The following is a 22,167-nucleotide window of genomic DNA, read 5'->3' on the forward strand; positions in this document are numbered from 1 at the left end:
CGTCCATCCCTTCTCTCTCTTTACTTTCAAATAATTATTTTTTTTTAAAAGTAGGATGCTTCTAAGGAGGGACAGAATCCGATCTGGGTGACACCTACCGTGAGGCCTGGGTCTCCAGGGGGGCCGGGCTCTCCCTGAGGATGAAGGACAACAGTGAGAGGTGAGAACTGGGCTCCCAGTACCCACACCCAGTGCACACTGCCCCCCCCCCATGCCACCAGTGCACACGAGCCTGGCTGGCCCAGGGCTGTGGACAAAGGGACAGAAGGGCTTACCTCAGGTCCTGGGATTCCTCTTGGCCCCCGAGGGCCGGGCTCACCGGGAGGACCAGGGTCAGCCTGAGGAGACAGAGAGGTGGGCTCAGTGAAGTGTGGGCTGGACCCTGCACCCAGGAGTCTTGCTCTCCCTGCCCCTTGGACCCTGCCTGGGTGGCACTTGCCCTTGCCCTGAGTCTGGCACCATTGCAGAAGACGTGTGGGCTCCAAGCGCGCTCAGCTACCACTGTCAGAGCCTGGCCTTCCCGAGAGGGAGGCCCCGCTGAGGACAGTCCTGGGACAGCTTATGGTCACTCGTGGCTACTCTGACCCATGCCCACGTCTCACTCACCTTCACAATCCTACCCCACCCCTCCACCCCCACGTCCACTTCCACCCTCACCAGCCTCCTGGCCCTGTCTGTGCAGTCTTGATCTCGCTGCCCGCCGCGCACCAGAGGCCCTGCTGCAAACCCAGGCCAGTGCTAGGGAAAGGCGGCTGGAGATGCCATGGCCGAGTTCGTGTCAGTGAGTGAAGTGACCGTGGCTGAGAGTGGAGCAGATGGGGCTGAGGGTGGCGTGAGGAAGGACAAGAGGATGTTGGGAGATGCCCCACCCCACCCCTGGGCCTGCTCTCCTCTTCCCATGCAGGCTCAATGTCCTTGTGGGGCTCTCGGGCCCTCGCCGCGCTCTGGCCTGGTGGGTAGGATGGCGGTACTCACAGGCTCTCCCTTGTCCCCCTTCCTGCCGGGCGCTCCTTTCAGGCCAAAGTCTCCGCGGCCTCCCTGTGACACAGATGGCTTGTCAGTCCTGGGAGAGGGGCATGTTCCCACCCTGCCCCGTGAGAGCTTTCAGGGTCTACCGGGGACATGGAGGTGACCTGGAAGCAGTCTGGGGTCTGTTAAGAGTGCCAGCTTTTGGTTTGAAAGAGACATGGACAGGGAAGCTGCCACCATGTGGCTTGGCCTTGGGCAGGGGGTAGAACCACAGAGATGATGTGTGGGATCCCTACAGCAGCTATGGCACGCAAAACCACCACCACCCCCAGCAGGAAAAAGCCGGGCAGGGAAGGACCCTCCCACACCCCAAGTACCTCCGGGCCTGGTGGGCCGGGCTCGCCTTTTTCTCCCTGTGAAGCAAGCAAGGTCCAAAGGGTTGATCAGTCATAGACCCCAAGCCTGGCAGCAGGTGGGGAAGGTGGCCCACTGCTCCTCACGGGTTTTCTGGGTATCAGGATTCATGCAGGAGGGCACGCGCCGCGTCATACATTCTGACCCACGCTGTCCCCACTCCGTGAGCCCTTCTCATACGGCTTCCCCGTGAGGGAACCCCTGCCCGAGCCCATGACTTACGGGTGTCCCTCGGGGTCCCGGGTAGCTGAATCCGGGTCTGCCAGGATCTCCCTGGAGTGAGAGGCTGAGTCAGTTGGAATGAGTGATGGGGGGCAGGGCCTAAACGACACTGACCTGGCCCAGGGCTTGGCACTGTGAGCCGTAGCTGTGGGGTTTCTCCTGGGCATGGCCCATGGGCCAGGTGGGCCAGGGGCTGTGTCCCACACTATGTCCACAGGACTGCCCACCCCTCTGGTCCTCTTGTGGGGAAGGACTTGCAGTCCTCTGTGCCGGCTGATGACGGAAGACGGGCTTGACTTGGCTGCCCCCGTCAGTCCCCCTGGGAGCAGGAGGCTCAGCCGAGGCCCCTTGCCCACCCCAAGGCTCCAGGCCGCCCTCTTGTCACCTGCCTCTCGTGCACGTTGACAAGCAGATTCTCTGAACCCCACCCTATCCCCCCAGAGGATGGGGAAGTACCTTGGGGCCCGGCTGTCCTGAGTCTCCACGGGGTCCAGCGTCACCGGGGTCTCCCCGTGATCCCTAAGGACAGAGGGGAATTCGGGGTTGGCCTGTGATGGTGATGACCTAACCTGCTCCCGACCAGCTCTGAGGAGATAGGAGGTTCCTGCCCTTGGGCCACCACCTCTTTGGGGTACATGAGGTCCCACTGCCCTCTTTGCTCTGGGGCTGGTGGCAGGCAGCCGGACGGAGAATCCTGCAGGTCTGGAGTGGGGGGGGGGTCACGGGGCACAGTGGGGAATGCATTGGAGTTGCACAGCGGGTTGGGCGTAGGTGAGGGGCTGGAAAGCAGGAGGCTGCTCTGGCCTTGGGACTCCAGGCGTCCTGCTACTGACCTGCTTCCCAGGCTCTCCAAGAGCCCCCTGGGGACCTCTGGGCCCAGGCAAGCCTCGGTCTCCCTGCAAAGGAAGGGGATAAAGGTGGGGTGCTCAGCCTGGGCAGTGCACCCGAGAGACACGCTGTCAGTCCTGTGGGCGCTGGGGCTCGGGGTGGGGGTGGGGCAGCAGCTGCATTGTCCTTCGCTGGCGTCACACCTGTCCTGCTGTGGTCAGCTTGGGCGGGGCAGGCCATCCCACCCACCTCCAGCCTTTCCACCTCCCAACTCATGTACCTTGGCTCCTTTGTTGCCAACTTCTCCTGCGAGGCCCCGGGGCCCCTCAGGGCCAGGGTCTCCCTGTGAAAAGACAGGTCTGGTCATGTCTCAAGTGAGTTGGTGTGGTGGGCATATGTGTGTGTGTGTGGGGGGGGGAAGAGCAGGAGGTCATTTAACCCACTGGGGACGGAGACCCCAGCTTTTCCATGGTGATGTTGGAACGGTGCTGTCCTCTCCGTAGCTCTCATCCCCACAGACCACCAGCCTCACAGGGCCCCTGAGGCCATAGCGTGGGGGCAGAGATGGCTGAACTCAGGAGGAAGGATGTTCGGCACCACCTGTGGCGTGGAAGCCACGAGGGGCTACAGGACGCTGCAGAGGGCACTGTGGGGCGCAGCCTGGGTAGCTGTGTATGGAGACGCAGGGTGAATGACGCCCCTCCAGAGCCTTTGGTGTGTGGGGGGGTTGGGAGTGGGAATCCTGCCCTTCTGCTCCCTGCCTTCTCAGAGCCCACAGAGGCCGATCCCGGCCAGCAACAAGTCCTTGGGAGTCTGCTTTCCTGGTGGAGGAGGCTGGGGTTGGCCCTCTGGCTCCCCACAGGGCAACTCACCTTCTCCCCCTTGGGGCCATCACTGCCTGGGCCGCCCTTGGTTCCAGGGTCTCCTCTTCGCCCCTGTAGCGAACAGGCATGTTGGTGGGGGAGAGGTGGCCCCTCAAAGTCCCTGTGAGTCAGGTCCAGATCCTCCGGGGTGTTCATGCCAGCTATGTGGAGCCTGACTCTGTTCTCCCAGGATGTTGGGGGCCCTGAGCCTGGGCTCCTTTTGAAAGGCCTGGGCCTGTAGGCTTCACCCCCCACCCCTGCTTCCGTGTCAGTTTTGTTCCAGTCAGAGAGGTGGTGGGTGGGGACTCCTGGTCAGTCGGTAGGTTCTGGCCAGCAACTGGAACTTAGCTTGGACTATCAGTGTGGTCATTCCCACGTGCTCCCTGGCTGGGCCTCCTCACTGCCTCCCAGCTGAGCATCAACCCAAAGATGGGGTTAACTGAGTTCAGATCTGGGGTTGCCCTACAGGGAGGGAAGGGGCAGAGCTGACCGGGGGCGTGGGGTTCTGTCTGGCTTCGAGTGTTACTTATCAGTGGCTCTTCAGCCCTGGTGCTCACTGGGGGCTGCTGCAGAAGACCCCAGAGCAAGGGGCACTAAGGCAGATGTGGCTGGTTGGCAGGCTGGAGATCTGGGGTCCGTGGGAGCAAAAAGTGAACTCACAGGCTCGCCTTTGGGTCCACGGGGTCCAGGCCCACCCTTGGCTCCTTTAATGCCTGGACTTCCAGGGGCTCCATTGTTTCCTTGGTAACCCTATGGAGGGAACGGACAACTCAATCATGGTGGAAGAATGACCAAGAAAGGTTCAACTGCTGGCTGTCTTCCAGTGGCATCTGTTTGCCTTGGCACACGCAGGTCGCTAGCCTCGTGTCCTCCCATGTTTAGGGCAGCCGTGTTCAGGGTTCCCCTGGCAGTGGGGGGCAGAGGGGTTGGCACGTGCTGGCTCACACTCGCTCAGTTCTTCCTGTCCTTTCCCCACAAATACGAGGACATAGGCCAGGGTGGACAGTGTCTGCCAATGGTACTCACCTTGCTTCCCTTGTCTCCGGGGTCTCCTGGGGGCCCCCTGCGTCCCGGACGGCCAGAATCTCCCTGGAAGGGGGAGGGAAGTCAGCTGCTGATCCTGCAGCGGCAAGAACTCAGACGCCCGGCAGTGGGGTGGGGCCCAAGTGGATCTGAAGGGCACATGGCTCCCTCCATGTTCCCCATTGTTCTTGGAGCACCCAGGATGCTGGTCATGCTAGGGAGGACTCTGCCAAGATGCCTGAGCACCAGCCCATGAGCCAGGCACGAAACTCCTGGACCCTCGGGCACAGGCCCTTGGAGACAATGGAGCACGCCCAGGTTGCACAAGGGCTCAAGGGTAACGGGAGGTGGAGGCACGGGGGAACTTCAGGTCTGGGCTCCCAGAGAAAGGCTGCCTGTCCTGTGGCCATGGGTCTAGGCCCCAGAGCCCCAGAAGGCAGGGACCACAGTGCCCAGAGTGCCCACAGAGCAGCTCTGCAGGGAAGGTGAGTGAGCTGTGGTGCCTGAGGCTCTGGATAGCAGGGGGAGGCCCTCTGTGTTAGGGTTCACAGCCTGAGCCGACCCCTCTTCTGAGCTGGGGCAGGGAACCCTGGCACAAGGACTCCTGACGGTGGTCACCTGACCCACTCCAGGGCTGCATCTGGCCAGGTCCCTACCTTGGCACCTTGGTCTCCTTGCTCGCCTGGACTTCCGGCTTCCCCTGGATACCCATCGGGGCCCTGAGGGAGAGGAGCAAGACTGGTCTCTGGGCTCCTGTCGAGCACCACCACAGCCAGGCTTTGCTCCCCAGGAGCCGCAGGTTCCCATCCTCTGGTTGCCGCTCTCAGAGGCACAGCCCACGCTCACTGTGAGGTTCTGGCTCAGCAAGACCCTTGCCCACAACTGGCCCCCGTGAGTGCCCTGAAACTCCAGGGCTGCCCAGGGCTGCCCAGGGCCAAGCACTCCCCATGGCTCAGTGGGTGACCCATGGCTGCCCAAGCTCACGAGGGCATACTGTCATGTCATAACCCCCCACCCCAGCCCTAGCTGAACCCCAGGCTGAGGTCAGGGAAAGTCAAAGAAGGCCTGACTGGGATAAGGAATCCATGTGACACGCTTCCAGCCCTGCCTGGCCCCCGCGTCCTCTGGAGCAAGGTTTAACGTGACAAGCCGCAGCAAGGACACTGAAGCCACTTACCCGGTTTCCAGGGTCTCCCTTGCAGCCAGGAGGCCCGATGCGGCCCAGCTTGCCCTGAATGGAGGAAGGGACAGGAAGAGATGCCACTGCACAGTGGGGCTGAGGGCGGCGTGGTCGGGCACGTGGCTGAGGGGTGACTCCCAGATGCCTCATCTGGTCCTCGGACCGGGCCAGGCTCACATGTGTGGAACCCCTCGCCCCATGTGCATGTGTGGGCACACGTTTGTGCATGGGCACCTGTGTGCGCGTGCCCATGGGCATGCATGGGTGCATACGTGCCAGTGCCTGTGTCTGCCAGGAGGGTCACTCTACCTTCTGTCCATCTGTTCCATTTTTGCCAGCTAGGCCAGGGGCTCCCTGGAAACGGAAAGGTAGGTAAGGGTATCCGTGAGTGCCAATCCTTGTTCCCTCTAAGCAGCCGTGTCGGGGCGGGGGAGGGGGTGGGGAGGCACCCACTTTGCCCAGCTTACCTTCCTGCCATCGGCTCCAAATTCACCCTGTATAGGAAGGAAGCCAGGCGTTAGTGGAGTCTCCAAGCAGTGTGGTTACTGTGTTCTTTGGGGCGCAAGTCAAAACTTTAGGCCCAAACATTAAGCCAGAAGAACGCCCCCTCCCAGAATCCTGCCTCCAAGGTCTGCCAACAGGCTGCTGAGCTGTCAGGCGGGGAAATGGCCATCCGTGTCCTGCCCAGTGCCACTACTCACCTTCTCTCCTTTGAAGCCAGGCACACCCTGAGGACACAAAGAAGGGTCAGTGTTGGGAGGGGCGGGGCGGCGCAGGCGCAGTGAGGCCTGGAGAAGCCCCTGGGAGGGGCGGCTGCGGCCCGGCAGCCAAGGGCTCACCCAGTGGCTGGGTCACACCTGGAAGTCGTTATGGGGGTTCGGAACACATGGTGGGGTTCAGGTCAGGCCAGGCATGCATGGAGTTGCTTCTTTTCTTTGGGGGGGTGCGGGGAGGAAGGGGTGGGCTACAGGCATTCCCAGAGGGTGCGTGGGTCTAATCCCACTCGCCCTACCCCTGGATAGGGATAGGGTTGATGGGCACTTACCTTGGGTCCTGGGAATCCGATGGGGCCTTCAATGCCTGGATCCCCCTGTGGAGGAAAAGCAAAGATCTCAGAGGTGATCTCAGCCCTGGGTGGGGGGAGGGTGGTCGAGGTTGGGATCGGGATCTTACCTGTCGCCCCTTCTGCCCAGGCTCTCCGGGCTCGCCCATGTTGCCTTTGGCACCCTGAAAGCAGAGGACAAGGAAAAGGGTAAACTGAGGCAGGGAAGAAGAGTGGGTGGTCAGGTCCCTGTCAGCTCCTGTGAGAGGCAGCCCTGCAAAGAATGCTGGTTTTGCACCACGTGGGGACATCTTAGAGTCGGATCAGCTGCCCCTGAGGGCCCATGTTGACCCTCTCTCTTCTGAGCCCTGATGGACAGCTTCCATGGACCCACCCTGAAAATAGGGCCACAGCAGCTTCTGGGGTGTGAGTGTCAGTACCAGCCTATGGACCTCAGCCATAGCCACAGGACACTGGACACTGGACACTGGACACTGGGCTCTGTCCTCCAAGGCCTGTGTACCACTGAATGGGGTGGGTGTGGCTGGGTGTGACTTGAAGGAACTTCAGAAATACTAAAGCTTCAGAAAACCACATAAGGGTTTAAACAGCAAGGCTCTGGAAGGCTTAATCCCTGGGGATTAAAAAGTTTTAGGTATACGGTATAGAACTCTATTAAATATATCTACTTATTAATGTCTTTCCAATTTAAGTATAAGAGGGGCAGGGGAGAGGGGTGTACTTATTAAGAAGGCACAGGAGGGGCTGGAGAGATGGCTTAGGGGTTAAGGCGTTTGCCTGTGAAGCTAAAGGAACCAGGTTCAATTCCCCAGTACTCATGTAAACCAGATGCACAAGGTGGCATATGCATCCGGAGTTTGTTTGCAATGGCTAGCGGTCCTGGTGCACCCATTCTCTGCCTCTCTCTGTTAAATAATTTTAAAAAGAGGGTAAAGGAAAGTGACAGAGGAGCGCTCAGCACTGCAATATCTCTATCACACCTTCCAAGGCTCAGGGTCCATTGCGGAAGAGGTGGCGGAAAGAATATAAGAGCCAAAGGAAGGGTTGGACTCCTTACAACGTGCTCCTCCAGACACAAAATGGCTGGATATCCATGACCTCACAGTGCCTGACACTACCTACACAAGACGATCACAATAGGAGGAAAAGATCATGACATCAAAATAAAAGAGAGACTGATTGAGAGGGGGAGGGGACATGATGGAGAATGGAGTTTCAAAGGGAAAGTGGGGGGAGGGAGGGTATGACCATGGGATATTGTTTACAATCATGGAAGTTGTTAATAAAACAATTATTTAAAAAGAGGGTAAAGGAGAGAATGGGGAGGAGAGTGTGCAGAGACGGGCGGGGGCCATGGTGTGCTGCGGCTGTGTCCTGTGCCGAAGCCCCCTTGGCATTCACCACCAGGACACGGTCACTGCCTGCTGAGTGGCCGAGGGTGTCTCTAATGGCCGATTTCATTCCCGACTGTGGTGCCTGGCAGTGCTTGCTTCTAGTACCAGCAGAAGGCAGGGCAGACGCGGGGAGAGCGGCCGGTGCTTAGGAGATGGCTCGTCCGCAGCCCAGTGCCTGCTCTCCCCTTGTCGGTCTCTTCTCCCTCTCTGCCTGTCTTCGTGGCTTTTGGCAGACACAAATTGTTGGGGTTTCAGACACTTGTGGTAGTGAAGTTCAGAGGATTTCATTTTATACGGCTTTATTGTCAGGACGATGCCTAGTGACCACATAAGCGGAGTTTTCAATGAGCCGGAAAGTGGATGCCTCACACCCATCAGAGACCATGCTACTCACAGCAGTGCACCTGGGGTTTTATACACTTGAAGGTGCTTGCTCACTTTACACAAGTGTTTTAGTGGCACAGCTTAACACATTAAAACAAGTTCCTATTCTATTCACAGTGCCATTTAAAAGGCAATAGAGAGGGCTGGAGAGATGGCTTGGTGGTTAAGGTGCTTGCCTGTGAAGCCTAAGGACCCAGATTCGGTTCGCTAGGTCCCAGGTAAGCCAGATGCACATGGTGGTGCATGCATCTGGAGTTCATTTGCAGTAGCTAGTGACCCTGGCACTCATTCTCATTTTCTCTCTCTCCCTCTGTCTATCTCTAATAAATAAAAAAAAATAAAAGGCAATGAAGAAAAATAATAATTGTATTTTCTCCGGGTTTGGAAAGGCTGGGACAATCCACTGCCCAGCTGACCTCTAATGCAGTGTTCATGGGCCTTCGTGCAGTGCAGCCCTGTGGGTCTCTGGGTGTGTGTGCGTGTGTGTGTGTGTGCGTGTGTGTGCGTGCATGCGTGCGTGCGTGTGTGTGTGCTGTCTGTGTGTGTGTTTGTGTCTTACCTTCTGTCCGCGGTAGCCTTTCGGGCCAGGAGGTCCAGGAATCTCTAGGCAGCTCACTTTGTAGCACTGAAAGGAGGTGGACAGGCAGCAGGTCAGGTCAAAAGGACAAGTTCCCATTGGGGTAAAGGCTGGAGACACTGTAGTGAGGGGCTCTCTGGAAGTGACCCCCAACTCCCATCTACACTAGGGCCGGGATGAGAGAGCAGACACTTGGGGTACTGGGCAAGTGGACAGCCAGTGTCCGGTCAAGCCTTCTAGCCAGGTTTCAGGGAGGGCAGGCTGAGTTAAGGAACAATAGCTAGCGACAGGGCTCAGCGTGCTGGCCCCAAGTAGGCACCATCTGCATAGAGGGCTTACCGTGCCATGCTTGTGTCTCCTCTGGGAAAAGGCATGCTACTACAAAGCCTCGGGGTGGGGGGACCTTGGGGGCCTACTCTCCTTTCCTGTGGCGACACAGGGTGGGCACACAGCTCCCTGTCTGGATTGGACAGAGCTCCCCAGCCTGCAGCATGACCCTCAACCCCTCCACAGGGAGCCCACTCAGTGGATGGCCCCAGTGCTGGGTTCTGGGGACTGAACAATCTGGTTTTGGCCAGTAGCCCTTCGTCCAAGTTCAAGGGTATTCAGGTCCAACAAGGCAGGTGGACCTCATTCCCCTGCTGTTCTAGTCTTCTCAAGATCCTGGAGGACCAGGAGTGCCATGTGGTCCCCTGCTGGGTCAGCAGCCTCGGCTGCCAGCGGGTGGGACAGGCTGGGCTGGAGCGACAGGGCCACTCACCTCTCCATAGGCTTCATGTTTCTGCAGAAAAGATAGAAACTTGGGTTAGCGGGGCGTGGTGGCGCACGCCTTTAATCCCAGCACTCGGGAGGCAGAGGTAGGAGGATCGCCTTGAGTTCAAGGCCATCCTGAGACTATATAATGAATTCCAGGTCAGCCCGGGCTAGAGTGAGACCCTACCTTGAACAAACAGACAAACAAACAAAAAGTAAACGTGGGTTAGCCTGAGCCTGGGGACCCATGCGCCACACCCAGGGTCTGGGGGGGGGGTGCTGGTTATAGAAACAAGAGGACTTGGGCTTTTCACCTCCCTCAACCTCCTCACAGAGGGGTGCCGGTGGCCCGGTTGCTGCCACACTGGACGGTGGCCACAGGCTGTGCCCCACCCAGCTGCTCACCATGACCTTGATGATGCGGTTGATGGTGTCCTGGTCGATGTCTGTGGAGTCAGGCCGCATGGTGGCGTAGTTGTTGCGGTAGAGCTCGTGCGGGGTGTTGGCGATGTCCCTCAGACCCTGCTCGTTCAGGTTCCGGTTGGGAGCCACGGCAAAGAGCCGGATGCCCTCCTCTCGGGCGCGCTCCGCCTGCATCTTGATGCCTCCGCACGGGCTGCCCGTGACGTGGCCGTCGGTGATGACCACGGCGAAGTTGACCACGCCGCGGCCCACGTGCTGCCGTATCTGCTGCGTCATGTTGGCCAGCGCGCAGTCGGTGAAGGTGCCCCGGCGGAAGGAGCGAATGCTCTGCAGGCTCTTGGTGAAGGAGGCCCGGTCACTGCCGGGCGGGCTGAACACCTCCACCTGGTCGGAGAAGTGCAGGCCACCATAGCGCCAGCTGAGGGCCACCTGGTCCAGGTAGAACTCGTTCTGCAGCTGGCTGATGAACTGAGGCACGAACTGCTGCATGTGGTAGAGCAGGCTGTCCGTGGGGGACTGCATGGCCACGCTCTCGGAGGTGTCCAGCACGAAGTACACGTTGACTGGGCAGTCGGCCTTTTCTAGGGAGACATTGGATCCATCATGACCTGTCCAGGGCTGCTGGGGTGGCCCCCCCCACCCTTGAATGTCAGCTCACAGCTCGAGAGTCAAGGTCCCACCCAAGTACCTGGGCAGTTGTTGTTCCTCTCAGAAGTGGAGATGTCAGGTGAGATGACCTCCTGTTGCTGGGCACGCAGCGCCCCGAGGAGTCCCCCAAACAGGAGCACGGAGAAGGGGCCCCCGAGCATATTGATGGCAGTCGTGTGCTCCGATGTCCTGCAACAGGAGGAGGGAGTACAGACGGCGGCCCCCACATACATCATTGCCCCTCACCCCAAGGCTGGGGGCACACAGTTGGGCAACTCTTGAGGAAACAGGAGTGTGTGTGTGATGTGACTCATGTTGTTACCTGCATCTGCTGGGGTGTTAGGCCCTGTCCTCTCTCTGTGGGTGGCAGGACCCAGCTTTTGTTAGGACTCAGATGTTGGGCCCTTCCCTGTCCTCTAAAGCCAGGGCACATACAGACAGACCCAACTGAGTGGGAGGAAAACACGGGGACCAGTGTCCCCTCACATACCTCACTCCAAGGAGCAGGAAGAGGGATAAAGATGGCCACTTCACTCAGGGGGACAGGTCCTAGCTCCAGTGTGTCAACGTGGGCATATCCCTCTACTGCCTGGTCTCCCTCCAACATAGGGCATTGGTGAGCACTGAGGGAGGCCCGTGCCGGCCACACACTGTCGTGCCTACTATGACTTTCCATCTGGCACCAGTGGGCTGAGGGTAGCTCTCTCCCCACAGTGGACACAACAAGACTACTAGATATGTGTGTGTTTGTCGTGTGGTGTGTGCGTGTGGAGGAGGATGTGACATGAAGTGTGTGTTTGTCGTGTGGTGTGTGCATGTGGAGGATGATGTGTGTGTGCGTGTGCGTGTGTGTTGCACATGTCTGTGCCCTTGCAGTGCTCCGTGTGCTTGCCTGCAGAATGGAGCAGAATGTCGAGGCTCCATCACCCTTCCACTTGTTCTAGAGATTTATTTTTATTGATTTATTGATTAGAGACAGAGAGAGGGGGAGAGAGATAGAGAGAGAGAATGGGCGCGCCGGGGCCTCCAGCCACTGCAGTTGAACTCCAGATGTGTGCACCACCATGTGCAACTGGCTTATGTGGGACCTGGAGAATCGAACCTGGTCCTTAGGCTTTGCAGGCAAGCACTTTAACCACGAAGCCATCTCTCCAACCCACTCCCCCCTTTTTTAAAAAGAGATTTATTGTTATTTCTTATTTATTTACCCGTTGTTCTTACATGCGCTGGTGTCTCTTACTGACCCGGAGCTGGCTGTGTTTTAGTGAGCCCCAGTGATTCCTGGGTCTGCTGCTCCTTCAGGACAGGGTTACAGACATGTGTGGCCACCCCCAGCTCCAGCTTGCACAGGAAGTGTTCTTAACCACTGAACCATCTCTCCAGTCCAAGTTTCTATTTCTCGATTGGAGAGTTTAACCTAATTACAATTAAAGTAATTACTTACAAAGGCTGTCTTCCTTTTCCCACTCATTTTCTATATACCTTACAGCTTTTCTTCTTTTTTTTGAGGTAGGGTCTCTCTGTAGCCCAGACTGATCTGGAATTCACTATATAGTCTAAGGGTGGCCACAAACTTATGGCGATCCTCCTACCTCTGTCTCCCAAATGCTTGGATTAAAGGCGTGCGCCACCATGCCCAGCTACCTTATAGCTTTTCTATTTATAACTTTTTTTCAATTTTTATTTTTATATTATTATTTATTTAAATATTTTTATTTATTTACTTGACAAAGAAAGAGGCAGACAAAGAAAGAGAGAGAGAGGGAGAGAAGGGGTGTGCTTGGGCCTCTAGCCGCTGCAAATGAACTCCAGATGTATGTGCCCCCTTGTGCATCTGGCTAATGTGAGTCCTGGGGAATCAAACCTGGGTCCTTTGGCTTTGCAAGCAAATGCCTTAACTGCTAAGCCATCCCTCCATACCTATTTTATTTATTTATCAAAAAAATTTTTTTGTTTATCTTCACTTATTTATTTGAGAGTGACAGACAGACAGAGAAAGAGGCAGAGAGAGAGAGAGAGAGAGAGAGCGAGCGAGAGAATGAGTTCACCAGGACCTCCAACCACTGCAAATGAACTCCAGATGGATGTGCCACCTTGTGCATCTGGCTTACATGGGTCCTGGGAAATCGAGCCTTGAACTGAGGTGCATAGGCTCTCCAGCCCTCAGTTTTTATTTTTTACTGGTTGTGTGTGTGTGCATGTCTCTGTGTGTGTGCACACACATGCATGCCATGGCACACATGTGGCAGTCAGAAGGACAACTTTTGGGTCGCTCTACTGTCTGTCTACCTTGAGGCAGGTGTTCCTCACTCTGCGGTTGTCTGCTGCACTCCCCACGGGCTTCGGGGACACTTTGTCTCCAGCCCCATCTGAGAGCGGCGGTGTGCCGGGACCACGGAAGCTGTGGCTGTGGCTTCCAGCTTCTTACTACAGTCTGGAGATCAAGCTCAGGGCTCAGGCTTGAGCAGCTAGTGCTTCACCCACTGAGCCGCCTCTCAGCCCCGTGTCCCTGTCTGCCTCACTGTCTTCGTTTGCATTGAGTTGATTTTTACAAATTATTTATTTTATTTATGAGAGAGAGAGAGAGAGAGAGAGAGAGAGAGAGAGAGAGAGAGAGAGGGAGGGAGGGAGAGGGAGGGAGGGAGGGAGGGAGGGAGGGAGAGAGAGAGAGAGAGAGAGAGAGAGAATGGATGTGCTAGGGCCCTCAGCCATTGCAAACGAACCTCAGTCCTTTGGCTTTGCAGGCAAGTGCCTTAACCACTAAGCTATTTCTCTAGCCCCATTTAGTTGATTTTTGGTACTCAAAATGTTTAATGCCCCTTTTCTTTTCCTTTGTACTTGTTTATTCTTTATTTTCTTTGTTGTCACCATGGGGATTATATTTAACATCCTAAAATTAAAACCATTTGGATTTATGCCATTTTAACTTTGATTACATAAAAGTCTGCTCCATTAACAGCTCTTCCGACCCTTCCCTTTCAGTTATTGATGCCATAAATGACACCTTATGCAGCTGTCCCTCAGTATTTGAAAGGGTTGGTTCCAGGACCTCCTGCAGATAAAAAGTTATGATACCGGAGTCTCTAATATAAAATTGTGTCATACTTGCATATAACATAAGCAAATCCTCCTGTATACTTGAAATCATCTCTAGATTGCTGCCAGTTGGAATGAAGTGAAAATTCTATGGAATAGCTGTTGAGTGGCATTGTTTAGAAAATGCCAAGGTCAGAAAGGTCTGCTCTTATTCTGTACAGACACAATTTTATTTTAAAATATTCTAAACCTGTGATTGGTTGAAGCAATTGATGTGGAATGCATGGACACAGAAGGCTGGCCAAATATTATTTCAAAATACAACCAACATTTGAATGCAATAGTTTCTTAAATTATGTAACAAAGAAAATGTGAAATTGTGAGCCAAAGCTATAATATTACTAACTTTTATATAATTGTTTTTCTTAAAAATGTAGTAGTCTTTATTTTTATTTTTATTTATTTATTTAACAGAGAGAAAGAGGGAGGGGAAAGAGAGAGAGAAAGAGAGAGGGAGGGAGGGAGGGAGGGAGAGAATAGGTGCATCAGGGCCTCCAGCCACTGCAAACAAACTCCAGATGCATGCACTCCCTTGTGCATCTGGCTAATGTGGGTCCTGAGGAATTAAACTTGAGCCCTTTGGCTTTGCAGGCAAACACCTTAACCACTAAGCCAGCCCTCCATCCCAAAAATGTTGCAGTCTCTTAAATCATGTAGAAAACAAAAACTGGTTCTGGAGAGATGGTTCAGAGGTTAAAGGTGTTTTCTTGCAAAGCCTGATGGTCCAGGTTATACTCCCTAGTACCCACATAAAGCCAGATGCACAAAGTGCTCCAGCTGTCTGCAGTTCATTTGCAGTGGCAGGAGGCCTTGGCATGCCCATATATTTTCTTCCTCTCTCCTTGCAAATAGATAAATTAAAAGTAAACCAGGAACTGGAGCCCCCTCCATGGTTACAGAAACACCAGCTCTTACAGTTGCTTGTGTGTCTGTGGAGACGCATATCTTTTCACGTGCTTTTCAGTTCCTGCCCTTCATCTCTCAGCTCAGCCCTCACGGCTCCCTTTATCACTTCTCACAGCGAAGGCCTAGTGGTGATGAGCTCCTTCAGCTTTTGTTGACTTGGAAACGTCTTTACTTCTCCCCTCGTTACAAAGGGCAGTTTTGCTGGGCGTGGTGGCGCACGCCTTTAATCCCAGCACTCGGGAGGCAGAAGTACGGATGATCAGCCTGAGTTCGAGGCCATCCTGAGAATATACAGTGAATTCCAGGGCAGCCTGAGCAAGAGTGAGACCCTGTCTCAAAAACACAAAACCAAAACAAAACAAAACAGTTTTGCTGGATGTAGGTTTCTTGGTTGGCAGTTTTTTAACGTCCAGCACTTTGACTGCATCAACCTACGGTGGCCTTCTGACCTTAAACGTTGTCGAGCAGTGTGCCGGTGATCTCACCGAGGCTCCCGTATGCGACAGCCATTCTTCCTTGCTGCCTTTATGAAGATGCCGTGTCTCTCTGAGTTCAGTATGCTACTTGGAGTTTATTGAGCTTCTAGAATGTTTATGTTCATGGTGTCCATGAGATCTGTGAACTTTTCTTTCAGTCTTCAAGGGCTCTTTGTCCCCTTGCTCTTTCCTCTGAGATGACTACAGCGTACGCATGGATCTCTGACACCCCACGGGCACCTTAGGCTCTGCTCATCTTTCTCCCGTCTTTCGTCTCTATTCACTGATTCTTTCTTCCATCTGCTCAAATCTGCCTTTGACTTACTCTAGTAAAATTTTCATTTAAATTGTACTTTTCAGAATTTTATGGATTCTTGTTAGGTTTTCTATTTTTTTTTTTTAAATTTTAGAGAGTGTACACATGCGTGCGCAAGCATGAGAGCTTGAGGGGGGGGAGGGAGAGAGAATTGGTGCCCTAGGGCCTCAGCCACTACAATTGAATGCCAGACGCTTCCACCACCCAGTGGGCATGCTTGATCTTGAGCTCGCCTCACCTTTGTGCCTCTGGCTTACATGGTATCTGGAGAGTTGAACCCAGGTCCCTACGCTTTGCAGGGAAGCGCCTTCACTGCTAAGCCATCTCTCCGGCTCAGTTTTTTGGTTTTTCCTTGATATTTTAATTTCTTTCCTTCCTTCCTCCCTCCCTTCCTTTTTTTTTTTGACTTAGGGTCTCACTATAGCCTAGGCTGGCCTCAAACTCACAGCAATCTTCCTACCTCTGCCTCCCAAGCGTTAGGATTAAAGGCCATCACACCTGGCTCACACATTGTTTCTTAACTTTGTTTTTCTTTTTCTTTTTTTTTTGAGGTAGGGTCTCACTATAGCCCAGGCTGATCTGGAATTCACTATATAGTTTCAGGGTGGCCTCGAACTCATGGTGATCCTTGTACCTTGGCTTCCCTAGTGCTGGGATTAAAGGTATGTGCCATCACATCTGGTCTTAACTTTCTTTAGATCTTAATTTTTTGTTTTGTTTTGTTTTTTTGAGGTAGGGTCTCACTCTAGCCCAGGCTGACCTGGAATTCACTATGGAGTCTCAGGGTGGCCTCGAACTCACGGCAATCCTCCTACCTCTGCCTACCAAGTGCTGGGACAAAAGGCGTGTGCCACCATGCCTGGCTGCTTTAGATCTTCTTTTAAGCATCTTTAAGACAGTATTTTTGAAGTCTTTGTGTAGTAGAGTCATTATTAGGTCTTTTATTCCCCTTTAGATTGTATTGATTTTTTTCCCCTTTGTTAGGCAAGCACTCCACCACTGAGCCATATCCATAGCTTTTCCCTGTGTTTCTTGTGATTAGCTTGCTGGAAATTAGACACTTGAATCCAGTAATGGATTTTATTCTGTAACTTGGTTTGAGGTTTTTGTTTGTCTTTGGTTGTCTCAGGCTGCCTCTGTGCTAAGAATCAGGCTGAAGTGGAGACAAGTCTCCTCCCTGCACATGCCACCGAGCCAGCGCCCCTCCCTGCTCACACAGTGACTTTCTAGTTTCCTGTCACTGCTTGCAAATGTGTGGCTTCCAAAGAGGAAACGAAGAAAGAAGAAGGAAAAAGGGTTCCAGCCCGGTGAGTACCTGGAAGTCATGTCATCTAGAAGGAAAGAGACTCACAGTGTCAGGTACCACAGCAATGGCCAGATCAATAGGTTTGTTAAGACATAGTCTGAGAAATGTCTTCTCAGATCCCGATAGAGTGAACCTAGCTGTCGAAACAAGGGGAAACTGGGGAGTTAAGTTACACACTCTTAAAAGAGCCAACAGGGAGCTGAGGAGATGGCTCAGCAGTTAAAGGAGTTTGCTTGTAAAGCCTGCCAGCCAGGGTTCAGCTCCCCAGCCACCCACATAAAGCAGGAGCATTTGTTTGCAGGGACAAGAGACTGGTAGGTGCACATACAGGCACACATGCATGCATACACAAATAAATACATAAAACTTGCCAGGAGTGGTGGTGCATACTTTTAATCCCAGCACTTGGGAGGCAGAGGGAGGAGGATCACTGTGAGTTCCAGGCCACCCTGAGACTACATCGTGAATTCCAGGTCAGCCTGGGCTAGATAGAGCAAGACCATATCTTGAAAACTGGAAAACGAAGTCAAGCAAAACTAAACCAAACCAAAACAAAACAAAAACCCCCAACAGATCAAATAAAAAATAAATCACAGAGAGCTGGGCACAGTGGTGCACGCTTTTAATCCCAGCACTCGGGAGGCAGTGGGAGAAGGATTGCTGTGAGTTCAAGGCCAGCCTGAGACTACATAGTGAATTCCAGGTCAGCCTGGACTAGAGTGAGACCCTACCTTGGAAAAACAAAACCAAAAACCAAAAACCAAAAACAAAACAAAAACAAACAACAATAAAAATTAGAAGCAATGCTAAGAGGAAAACATACAGTTGTAACTGTTTACATTAAAATCAGGAAAGATCTCAAGTCACCAGAAGGAACTAGGAAGTCAAAGGCTAACAGGGAATAAGGAATAGAGAAACAAAACGCAAATTGGAAAATAATAGAGAAAGTCAAATTAAAACTTGATTTTTTAAAAAGACAAAGAAAGTGAACCCATCCTTAAATAGATGTACAACAAAAATAGAAGACTCTTAACTACCAAAATTGTAAGTGAAAATGAGGACCCTACTATTAGTTCCCTATACCTTGGGATTGAGACTCCGCACCAAAAAAAGTAAAGTAAGTCAGTCAATCATCAATCAATCAGAAAAAGCAAATGCTGGGCTGGGGAGATTTCTCAGTGGTTAAATGCACTTGCTTGCAAAGCCTGATGGCCCAGGTTTGATTCCCCAGAATCCATGTAAAAGCCAGCTGCATAAAGTGGCACATGCGTCTGTGTGGGAATAAGGGAGTTCCCTTGCAGTGGCAGTAGACGCAGGTGTGCCCATACTCTCTCGCGCGCTCTGTTTTCCCCACTTGGGGTTTCACCATGTGGCCCATGGGTAACTTACCACTGGGCAGATCTCCAGAAAGCACAGTCAGGGGTCAGATACTGTCGCACAAAGAAGGTCAGGCTGCTCAAAACCCCAGCAAGGGAGTCTTCACTAAAGACATGAGAAGATCGGAAGAGACAGCCTCTAGTCTTGCCCTATCTCTCTGCTGGGCATCTGACAACAGGTGGGCCTGGGGCCCCTCAGAGCCAGACTCCCCACCGTCTGCTTGCGGCAGTAAAAGGCTGCCCTGGTCTGGCTGGTGTCTGTGGTTTGGATCTCCAGGGGCCCTGTGTGTTCCTGTGGAGAATGCTGTAACATGACCCATCCTGGAGTGTACGGCTCGACCCCCATGCCTGCTCATGAGCAGCACCCCACAACCCCACCTGTCTCTGGGGGCAGCCTAGGTCAGGGTCCCCAGGCTTGGCACACGTGTGTGAAAGAGGCCCTGGCGGGCTGATGGCTGTGAAGTGTGGGGCCGTGGTAAAGCCAAGACTAACCGCGTTCTGGAAATCGCCTCCCCCCGCCCGGCTTCTTATTCAGTGCTTTGCGCGGTGCACACCGCACTGTGCGTGTCTGCAGCCCCCCAGCATCGCTGCTGGCTAAGACTGCTGGGTGCCTCCAAGCCTGACCTAATTCTGAGTTAAGAAAGCAGTGGGACCTCGAGAGGGCAGGTGGCGCTCATGAAGGTCCCCAGCTGCTGCTCTGTCTTGGGTTCTGGAATCCGCATCAGAAGGCTCCTAGTGACCACCGCTCCCCACATCCTCTAACATGGAGCTGCCTGCGTTTTGTGGTGACGCAATTGCTCCTTGACAGTGACAGTGCTCACCGTCCCAGCTGAGCTAGGCGGGCGCCAGGAGCCCGCTCCACCCCTGCGTGAGGCCTGCTCTGCTTCCCCAGGGAGCCGCACCAGCTCTCGACTCCATCAGCAAAGGGGAGAGTCTGATGCCATAAAGCAGCTCACTGTCCCCCAAACCCACACACTCCTCAGAGGGGATGCCCTGTGCCCCTGTATTCAGCCCCTCCAGTCTGGTCTGGGGGACTTGGTGTCACATGTGCACAGTGGGTTCAGGTCCAGTCCCTATCCCCACCTGGACCCTCACTTGGGGAAGGCAGAGGCCTCTTCTCTCCCAGGAGCCACAAGTGCCTGCTTGGCCTCTGGCCTTTCTAAGATGGGCACAAGCCTGAACTCCAAATGCCATTTTGTTTTGGGAGGGGACTGTGTGCGTGCTGACCTTTAAGCCAGAACTATTTAACTAGAAGGAAAAGAGCAGGGAGCTCTGAAGGTCTCAGGCCTCTTTCCTGGGTGCCTGGTCCCTCTGCGGCATAGGCTCCATGTCCCCAGGTAAGCATGGGGCAGCCCCCAACACCCAAGTCTGCATGAGGGGCTGCTCTGTGGTTACCGACAGGAGAGAGATCTCCTGTGCTCTGGATGTGCCCCAGAAAGTCTCAGTAGTAGGTGGCATTGTTAACTTTGGGTCCACCATCACCTCTTCAGCCCCTGCTGGGTCTCCTCCAGTACAGTTGGAGGACAGAGGAATGCCATGGGAGCTGGTTCTGGGCTCTCCTTGAGGGGGCAGAGGGCTGGGTGTGATCTGGCCCGCCTTCTTTCAGAATCTGAGACCCCCTTCTCTCCTTCGCTGCCCATAAAGTGCCCTCCAAGCCTATCCCTCTGCTGCCTCCCCCAGGAGGAGCACCCTTCCTTGGGGCCTGCAGAGAGACCGGTGCCTCTGGACAGCCCGTGCCCAGGGCCAGCTCAGATCTCCCCAGGGAAGCGACTTAGGCTCCTCCAATGTGGTATCCGTCCATCCTCCAGGCCAGAGATAAACCGAGCCACCCCGAAATGACCACGGGCCTGACCAGATGCCGGGTACTTAATCTGGGAGTGGGGAGTGGGGTGTGTGTGTGTGGGGGGGGGGGGGTCAGCGCTGTTCCCGTGGTGGGCACAGAGCTGCGGAGCTCCCACGGAGAGGAAGGCCGGGGACCCCAGCCAGGCTCTGCCCCGCAGCGACCAAAGGGGAGGCAGGGGAGCCACCCTCGGGGTCCCCAGGCCCAGACCCCCTAGGCGCAGACCCTGAGCCCGGCGGGCAGCCCGTGCACAGACTGGCGACCCGGCCCGACGGCACTTACCTGGCTGGGCACGTCGGTCCGAGGAGACTCCTGGGTCCTGATGGCCCGAGACTCGGGCGCCGAATGGGCCGAGGAGCGGCCCGGGGAGGGGAGGCCGCGAGCGGGCCGCCCACTTTATCCCCGCCCGCCGCCGGGCCCGGGGCGCCGCCACCGGAGGGCGCTGGGGCCCCGCAGTTGGGGTGGGGTCGGCGGGCGGGGACGCGGGAAGGGCGGGGGGCAGGAGCTGGGGTGTGTGGGGGATGGGGAGGAGAGCGGAGGGAGGGTGGGCAGGCCAGGGCTAACTTGCAGGGGTCCCCCCCTTCTCTGCTGGGGGTGGGGTGACGTCGCCAGGACTCCAGGTCCTGCAGACCAAGTGCCTCCCTGAGGAAGCCCAGGACTGGTGGGCCAGGTGGGAGTTGCTCCCCGTGGCCAGTGGACTTCCTCCTCCCACCTCGGGGGTCCCCCTGGCTCAGGCTTGTGGGCTGGGCTCCCGAGGGCAGCGCTTAGACCCGCGCCCCCATCCCCAGCCCACTCCGTGTCCCAGGGGACCCTTGCTGGCACCCTTGCTGGGCTCCTGGGACTCAGGGGAGTTGAAGATGCAAAGGGGAGGGAGGTGGCCGGACACCCCGGTCTGGTGCCAGGGGTGGTGGCGGGGGGAGTGGGGGGGGGCGGGCTCTACTCTGGTGAAGCAGGCCTTCCTCAGGAAACCCTACACATGGGCTTGGGAGGGGTCTGGCAGGGCAGCAGTGGGCATACTGAGGCTGGGATACCCCTGAGGGGTGTAAGCCGGGCTGGAGGAGGGTGCTCTTTGAGCAGTGGAGTGGCCCTTGGCATATAGCCTTGAAATGTGGGGACACTAGGCTCTGGCTTCAGGCTGGACCCACCAGGGGAGGACAATACTAGCTTGGGCGTGCTGAGGGCCTTCCCACGCCTGCCACTACCACCCAGGGCGCCACACGGTCGTCACCAGCATGCCACTCAGGGACCCTTTCATACCTCTGGTACCGTCCTGTCCCTGACAGATGAGGGAACAGAGGCTCCAGAGTTGAAGTCACCAGACAGCTGGTTGGGAGAAGAGCAGCGACCATGGGCATGGCTGCTACATTAGGGTGGCTCTGAGTGTGGAGCCTTGTCTTGTGCTCCTTTGTATGTGCAGGACAAAGCCTGCCTGTCCCTGAGCAGTGACCACCGGCCCCCGCCAGCCCCATACCTACACAGGAGTTATGGAGCAACGAGCCTCTGCACTGCGGCAATGCGGAGCCCTGGGCTTTGGTGGAGATTCAAAGAGGGGAGGGGCCCTGGAAACTTCCCTGTGGGCTCTACCAGCCCTGAGCTCCGCCCTGGACCATGGGAATGACCTGTGAGGGAGAAGACGGCCTCACACCTTAGCACGACTCCAGATGCCCCACATTTTCATGGATACTAATGTGTTACTGAGAGTTCACGAGAGATAGCCCTTGGACTTTCACTGCCTCTGGGGGAGAAGGGCTAGCCTTCTGCTCACATTCCAGAGCTGTGGAGGTTCAGCCTTCCTTCTTCCTTTCTCTTTTTTTTTTTAAATTATTTTTTTATTGACAACTTTCATAGTTGTAGACAATAGCCCATGGTAATTCCCCCTGCCACTTTGCCCTTTGAAACTCCACTTTCTATCATATCCCCTCCCCCCTCAGTCAGTCTTTCTATTATTTTGATGTCATGATCTTTTCCTCCTCTTATGATGGTCTTGTGTAGGTAGTGTCAGGCACTGTGAGGTCATGGATATCCAGGCCATTTTGTGTCTGGAGGAGCACATTGCAAGGAGTCCTACCCTTCCTTTGGCTCTTACATTCTTTCTGCCACACCCTCCGCA

At 55.1% G+C, this 22,167-nt stretch overlaps 1 protein-coding gene across 1 annotated transcript in view; it reads right to left on the reverse strand.

Moving 5' to 3' along the window:
- The window catches only part of Col6a2 (collagen type VI alpha 2 chain), a 29,023-nt gene extending 8,554 nt beyond the window's left edge, over nt 1-20,469 (reverse strand). The window contains exons 1-23 of the mRNA XM_004669430.2: nt 20,340-20,469; nt 10,782-10,930; nt 10,076-10,674; nt 9,678-9,698; nt 8,900-8,965; nt 6,673-6,726; nt 6,545-6,589; nt 6,201-6,227; nt 5,967-5,993; nt 5,809-5,853; nt 5,497-5,550; nt 4,976-5,038; nt 4,323-4,385; nt 3,957-4,046; nt 3,306-3,368; nt 2,714-2,776; nt 2,439-2,501; nt 2,062-2,124; nt 1,606-1,656; nt 1,347-1,382; nt 976-1,038; nt 276-338; nt 99-134 (exon numbers count right to left, since the gene is read on the reverse strand). Of these exons, the coding sequence (XP_004669487.1) occupies nt 99-134; nt 276-338; nt 976-1,038; nt 1,347-1,382; nt 1,606-1,656; nt 2,062-2,124; nt 2,439-2,501; nt 2,714-2,776; nt 3,306-3,368; nt 3,957-4,046; nt 4,323-4,385; nt 4,976-5,038; nt 5,497-5,550; nt 5,809-5,853; nt 5,967-5,993; nt 6,201-6,227; nt 6,545-6,589; nt 6,673-6,726; nt 8,900-8,965; nt 9,678-9,698; nt 10,076-10,674; nt 10,782-10,902 (1,776 nt within the window). The 5' untranslated portion in view covers nt 10,903-10,930; nt 20,340-20,469. The remainder of the gene's footprint in view (nt 1-98; nt 135-275; nt 339-975; nt 1,039-1,346; nt 1,383-1,605; nt 1,657-2,061; nt 2,125-2,438; nt 2,502-2,713; nt 2,777-3,305; nt 3,369-3,956; nt 4,047-4,322; nt 4,386-4,975; nt 5,039-5,496; nt 5,551-5,808; nt 5,854-5,966; nt 5,994-6,200; nt 6,228-6,544; nt 6,590-6,672; nt 6,727-8,899; nt 8,966-9,677; nt 9,699-10,075; nt 10,675-10,781; nt 10,931-20,339) is intronic.
- Nucleotides 20,470-22,167: the final 1,698 nt, after the last annotated feature.

Source organism: Jaculus jaculus, chromosome 5 (genome assembly GCF_020740685.1).
Source record: "Jaculus jaculus isolate mJacJac1 chromosome 5, mJacJac1.mat.Y.cur, whole genome shotgun sequence".
Classification (NCBI taxonomy): Eukaryota; Metazoa; Chordata; class Mammalia; order Rodentia; family Dipodidae; genus Jaculus; species Jaculus jaculus.